General features: G+C 32.4%; 1 protein-coding gene across 1 annotated transcript in view; it reads left to right on the top strand.

Annotated features, from left to right (window-relative positions):
• Positions 1-7,362, top strand: part of LOC109388741 (mitogen-activated protein kinase kinase kinase MLT-like) — a 127,320-nt gene that overhangs the window by 75,520 nt on the left and 44,438 nt on the right. The window contains exon 3 of the mRNA XM_019653724.1: positions 1,364-1,451. Within this exon, the coding sequence (XP_019509269.1) occupies positions 1,364-1,451 (88 nt within the window). The remainder of the gene's footprint in view (positions 1-1,363; positions 1,452-7,362) is intronic.

Here is a 7,362-nt window from a genome sequence, read left to right as displayed (position 1 = left end):
TATTTTCTTCCTACTTGGAAAACTATGAGGAGAAGGTTGCTTGATGAACACAGAAACTCTACGTATGAGTACAGTAGGCATTCAGTGAGTGTTAAAGAATCGCTTTGATAGCCCCCTTCAACATCTATATTACTAAAAGAAAAACATTGTGAAATTAACCTTGATAAGTGTCTCATCCAAACAATGATAATTTTCCTTTCTCTCAATTCCATATGGACCCCACGCCAACATTTAAATTTGTTTTCTACCTAGTTATACCACCTTCAAAACAAGTTTTCCAGTGTTTTTAATAAAAATTTCAACTCTTAACCTATGAAAAAAAGTAAAACAAATAACACTAATTCAGTGTTCAGATTCCCAAAAGGGAATCCCCGTTCTGACCAAGCCTTCTCCGTTTTTGTTAACTCATGACATTTTTCTTGATCCCCTTTCTGGGCTGGGGACTTATAAATCTTCTATTTACTTATTGCCAAATAACATGCCTTTCATTTAAACGTATTAAACACTTTTTATATTTAACTTACATGAATTTGTACTTAACTGTATTTACAATTATTGATTAGCCATATTTTATCTCCATAAAAGAAATAAAATTTTAATGACTATGTGGTTTAATCTAGAGAACATCCTTCTGTAGACATTAGCAGATATACACTGTGCTCTCTCTGTTTTTTCACTTTAAAAATTAAGTTTAATAAATGTAATTTATTTTCTACCATGTCACTTCGCATGTTCGTTTTCTAGTATTTAATAATACATTTCAAAGTATAAAGTATGGCTTCTGTATCAAGTCACCACAGAAGGTCAAGAATCTAGCTTTATATCCTGTACAGTACCTTTTGCATACAGTGGGAGAGAAATAACATTTTTAATGAAGGATTAGATAAATAATGTAAATGGGTACTACCTGAATCTATTCCACTAGTAGTTAAAAGCCCCTACCTTAACTTTATCTTGACTACTCATCTAACCGTAGAAGTTCAGTCTTGCTGTAGCCTCCCAGAAGAGAGATTATGCAGAAAAAAATATATTTGACTATTAGGAAGAGGACTTTTACTGTAAATAAACGTGGTATCTCCCTCTTTAGTCATCCTCCTCCACTATCAGTTGTGTCGGCTTGCGAGTAAGCACCTCTTTTGTTGCCAACTTCAACCCCATTTCATTTTTAAATTCTCAGAAAGCTTCAGTAGAAATTCTTAAACTTTCAAGAATGCTGCTAAAGGCAGAGTTTTGTCCGCATCACATACTCATTGAGCACATGCGTATCTCTGTAAATGTGTGTAAAAGAAAAATAGGAAACCTATTTTATTAGACTTTCATAAATGTGAAATTTTATGCTGTTTTGTATTTCATTTTTCTCCAGGCAGAAATACTCAGTGTCCTCAGTCACAGAAACATCATCCAGTTTTATGGAGTCATTCTTGAACCTCCCAACTATGGTATCGTCACAGGTAGGAACTCATTATTTGACTTCTTTCTTCAGTTTCATAGCTTTGGATTTCTTAATGTGCTAAAATGTTTAATATTAGGTTCAGTCATGAATTGTGTGCTACTGTCAGATGTCACTTTTGTTGCTATAAAGCATTAATAAAACTGATTATATCAATATAATTAAGAATGGTGTTTCCACTTCTACCCATGTTTAATTGTGCTAATTATATCTGTGTAAATGCCATTTAAATGCACTCGCAGCTGCAATACCAATATTTAAAGGTGCCGTTTAACTAAAATTTCATTTAATTAGTTGAAATGAGCGATGTTTTTTTGTAACTCTGTGACCTTTTACAAATTAAGATTTCTTGAGCTGTTCATGTTGTAATTCTTTGCAAGGCATTTTAGTCCCTTTAGAGCATTCTTTCTTCAAGGTCTCTGACATGAGAACAATATTTTCAGGTTTGGTCATCTGGGTTGGTAATGACCTTGATCTAAATTATCACGTAATTTGGAACAGCAGTTTATAACTGGTAGAAATATTCTTTCCAAAAAGTAGCACATAGAAAATTTTGCCATATAAAAACACAGAAAGATACAAATTTTTTAATACTTTATACTCATATTTATACAATCCAATGAGCAGCTTTAAGCCTATAATAAGTATAATGTTCAATTTTATAATAATTTACCATGGAAGTTCTTTGATTAAAACAAAACAGACAAGAAAACCTTAAAAGATGAGCCCTGTCTTCAGTCATTGTGGTAAGAACTTGGATTGTCTTTATAGAAAATAACAACTGAACACTCTCAGTTGAAATGATTGGATTAAGTATTTTCTTATAAGTTATTTCATCTAATACTTACAATAACTATGAGATAAGTAAAATGATTTCTATTTTGCAAATTAAAAATCTAAAACTCTAACTTAAGTAACTTTCCCAAGGTCACCCAGCTAGTGCTAGAACCACAGCGGTAGGAATTTCTCTGATTATGTATAGCAGCTCTTTCTTGCCTGCAAGCTCTGAGCACATTGATTCTTAAGTTCAAAGAGGCATGGTTGCTGTTGCTTCCATCTACTGATGGCAGGCATTTTAACATGCTTTTACTCTGATAAATAGCATTTTTACCAAAGTTCTTAAGTTGAGGGTGTTTTATCCCCAATTAACTATATTTAGATCTATGCCTAAAATGAGGTATATGGCAGCTTTCATCTTGAACCTGTATATTTCCTATTAACTTGAATACCCAAGAATGGGTTATATTGTTAGAGTGTAAACCATGCTTAACCTTGTAGGTCAAATTTCTGATTTAAAGTTAAACCCTGTCTCTGACCCAGTTATCATATCGCTCCTTGTTTCCTAATCCATTGTATTTACTTTTTACTGGCTATGTTTACCTTATAAATCTGAATCCAGTTTTCTGATCTTCATTTGTGGCTTAAGTTATTCTTATCTAGTATAGATGAAAGTGTGATACTCCAAAGAGATGAAAAACTCTGCTTCTTGTCTTGTACCCTTTATGTTTAATGCTTTTGAGGGGAAGATTTAGTTTTAACTAACTCAGTAGACTATTCATTAAGTTTCCTAGCTTCTTGAGGTGAGTACAAAGAGTAGAAAAAGGGACTTAAGTTATGGCATGAATCCTTTTTCCAAGAGTTTATTTTCAGTCCCAAGGAGATGTGAAACACACTCATTCTTAGCCAGCATATTCAAACTGGGTCTTCTCATCCAGAAGAGAAAGAAAGAGTCCAGGTAGTTGGGTGAGCAAGTTTGATTTTATTTAGTATTTTAGTAGACTAGCCAGTCCTTTATTTCATGCACTCTTCTAGCATTACCAGCTCATACCTATACCTACCCCAAAATCTTTGGTTATCTGTGATTAGTTCTTTTTAGATCTATATTTATTTCCCTATAGAGTCTATAAGTAAACAACTGTTAACAATAAACATTTCTGTAAAACAACACAAATTTCAGAATTTGAGGTATTAGTAAATTTTGTATTGATAGCTCATTTATTGACCTATAAGGTTGATTATTCAAGACACCTCGTAGCCAAGTTTTGATTTTTAAAATGTATTAATTTGATAAGATTGTCTTTGTTCCTAAAGATGCTAGTTTTAATTGTTTGTTTACAAGTATCTACCAAAGAAAGACAGGAACTTTTCAACTAACCCTCTGCAGCATTAGGATCATGCTATGTTCTAGCAGCACATATGCCAACTGAACCAAGTTTGGGAGATCAGATGAGTTGGAAATGATAGCACTTACCTTGCCTCTTGAAATAAGCACATTGGATTTAACATGCAATGATATCAAAGCATCCATATGTTCAGAGAATGAAAAGAAACTGTTTAAAGAATTAAAAGAAAGTAAGAAAATAATAAATCAACCAAATGAGAATCTCATATAATAGATAGAAATTATTATTATTTTTAAAAGGACCCAGTGGAAATTCCAGAGTTGAAAAAGACAATAATTAAAATAAAAATAATTCTCTAGAGTTTACCTAACAGCAAATTTGAGATAGCAAAAAAAAAATCAGTGAACTGAAAACCAGGTCAATAGAACTTATCCAATCTGAAAAAGTAAAAAATTGAAGAAAAATTAACAGAACCTCAGAGACCTCTATGGGACCACATCAAGTATACCAATTAATGCATAATAGAAAGGAGAGAAGAAGAGGTGTGGAAAGTATAAAAATAGAAAAATATTTGAAGAAATAATGGCCAAAAAAACTTTCTGAATTTGCTAAAATACATTCATCTACATACTTGAAAAACTTAATGAATTCCAAGTAGGATAAAGGCAAAAAAATGCACACCTAGACACATCATAATCAAATTGTTGATAAAGACAAAGTGAAAATTCTTGAAAGCAGCAAGAGAAAAACAACGTCTCATATACAAAGCAACAACAATATCACTGATGGCTGGCTTCTCATCTACAACAATAGAGGTCAAAGGCAGTAGACATCTAAAGTACTAAAAGAAAAAATTGTATCCAGCAAAATTATCTTTTAAAAATGAAAACAAAGTAAAGACATTCTTGGAAACAAGATAAGAGGGGCCGGTCGAGTGGTTCAGTGGTTCAGCGAGCTCAAGAGTGCGAGCTCTGAGCAACAAGGTCACCCGTTTGATTCCTGGCCTGAGCTGAGTTGCCGCTGAGCTGCCAACAGGTGGCAGGATGGCTCAGCTAAAAAAAAAAAAAGAAAGAAAAAGAAAAAGTATAAGAGAATCTGTTGCTAACAGTCCTGCCTTACCAGAAATACTGAAGGAAGTCCTTTGGCCTGAAAGAAAGAAAAAAAAAATGACAACAGTAGTAATTAAAATCCATGGGAAGAAATAAAGGGTACTAGAAATAAGAAATATATGGGTTAACATAAAAGACTCCATAAATATATTCGTTCTCATTTCTTCTCTTAACATCTTTAACTCTTTCACTGAGTTGATTTCAAGTTTTTTTTTCAAAATGTGTCAAAAATCCGCAAAAAATACAAAGTTGATGTTTTGACTATTTTATGCATGTAATAACATTTTGAGCTGCTTTGTACATAAATAACATTATTTTTGTTTTAAACCTTTGTTATATGGTAATAAATTTACCATTATATTGAATTTTACCAAAAAATACTCAAAACATACTAAATGGCATCAATTAGATTTAAGTATAGATAAATTAGAATCTAATGGCATTGATAACATAAAAAATTATTACAAAATGTTACACAATGTGGAATACAAAACATGTTCGTTGTTGATAGTGCAAGCCACAGGAAAACATACCCAAACGTTGCAGCAAAAGAGTTAAAAATATAAGATTGTATAAAACATAATTATAACACTGTTGACTGTAAAGCATGTATACATATTTCTATTACAGTAATAGCATAAGGGATGAAGGAGGGAACGGAGCTAATTTGTAGGAAAGTTTCTATATTTTACTGTAATTAAGAGTATTAATCTGAAGTAGACTGTGCTAAATTAAGATGCATTTTATAATGCCTTGAGCCACTACTAACAAAGTCCACTCAAATATAGTAAAACATCCCCTAAGGAATTAAAGTGATAAATTTAAAATATTAACACAAAAGAGGGCAATAAAGAAGGAATAGAGAGCTGAGAAGGACAAAAGACATATAGAAAACAAGATGGCAAATGTAAATCCAACCATATCAATAATTACATTAAGTGTGAATGGTCTAAGTACCCCGATCAGTAGACAGAGATTGTCACACTGGATAAAAAAGCAAGATCCAACTATATACTATCTACAAGAGACACAACTTAGATTCCAAAATACCAATAGGTTGAAAATAAGAGGATGGAAAAATATATACCTTGTGAGCAATAACCATGAGAACTGGAGTAACTATATATGTTAATTTCAGAAAAAATAGACTTAAGAACAGAAATATTACTAGAGCCAGTAGGGTCATTTCATAATGATAAAAATATCAATACATCAGGGAGATACAGCAATTGTATATGTATATACACCTAACAACAAGTCCTCAAAGTACATGAAGTGAAAACTGACAGAATTTAAAGGAGAAATAGGCAATTCAACAATAACTGATTTTAGCATCCCATTCTCAATAATTCATAAACAAAAAAATCAACAAGGATATAGATTTAACAAACACTGTCAGCCAGGTCTACCTGACTCACATACATATAGGACACACCACCTGACAAATAATGCATAATCTTTTCAAGTGCATGTGGAACAGTCTCCAGGATATATCATAAATTAGACCACAAAGTGAATCTTATTATACCTAGAAGGATTGAAATAATGCAATCTGTGTTCTCCAGCCACAATGGAATTGTTAGAAAACAACACCAGAAAGAAATCTGGAAAATCCCCAAATATTTGGAAATTAAACAATACACTTCTGAGTACCCAGTGAGTCAAGAAGAAATCAAGATGGATTTAAAGATATTTGGGGCAGAGAAAAAATGAAAATGTGACATATCAAAATTATACAGTGCAGATACAGGGAAATGTATAGCTTTACACATGTCCAAAAAGAAGAAAGGTCTGAAATTGATCATCTAAGCTTCAACCTTAAGAAACTACCAAGAGAAGAGCAAAATAAACCCAAAGCAAGCCAATGAAAAGAAATAAAGATTAGAGCAAAACTCAGTAAAATGGAAAAATAACAGAGTAAATCAATGAAACTACAAATTTGGTCTTTGAAAACATGAACAAAACTTTAGCTCTATTGACCAAGAAAGTAGAGAGAAGATACAAATTAGCAAAATCAGGAACCAACCAGAGGACAGCACTATGGCCCCTACAGAAGGTTGAAAGCATTTATAAGGGGATGTTATGACCAACTTTATGCTAACAAATTAGACAATTTAGATGCAGTGAATGAATTCCTAAAAAGATACAAATGATCAAAACTGACTCAAGAAGAAACAGAAAATCTGAATAGGCCTGTAACAAATAAATTAATTTGAATTAGTAATTTAAAATATTTCCATAATGAAAACCCCAGACCCGTAAGATTTCACTGGTGAATTCTGTCAAATGTTGTAGACAGTTTCTTAGAAAGTTAACCATAAATTTACTATATGACCCAGCAATTTCACTCTTAGGAGTCTACCCAAGAGAAATGAAAACATATTTCTACACAAAGGCATGTGTACAAATGTCCATAGCAGCATTTGTCTTAGTAGCCAAAAACTGGAAACAATTCAAATGTCTATCAACTGGTAATGAATAAACCAAATGTGGTAAATCCATACAATGAAATGTTATTCAATAGTAACAAGGAATGAAATACCGATAACTCAATCACTACCACAGTCCATTTTCAGAACCTTTCCACCATCCCAAATACTTCCCTGTCCCCATTTACAGTTAACCACCATTCTCAACTCTATACGTTTATTAAAAATCATCAAGTTGTACACTTATAGTG

The sequence above is a fragment of the Hipposideros armiger genome, unplaced genomic scaffold, assembly GCF_001890085.2.
Source record: "Hipposideros armiger isolate ML-2016 unplaced genomic scaffold, ASM189008v1 scaffold_205, whole genome shotgun sequence".
Taxonomy (NCBI): Eukaryota; Metazoa; Chordata; class Mammalia; order Chiroptera; family Hipposideridae; genus Hipposideros; species Hipposideros armiger.
This window is presented reverse-complemented; position numbering and strand designations above follow the sequence as displayed.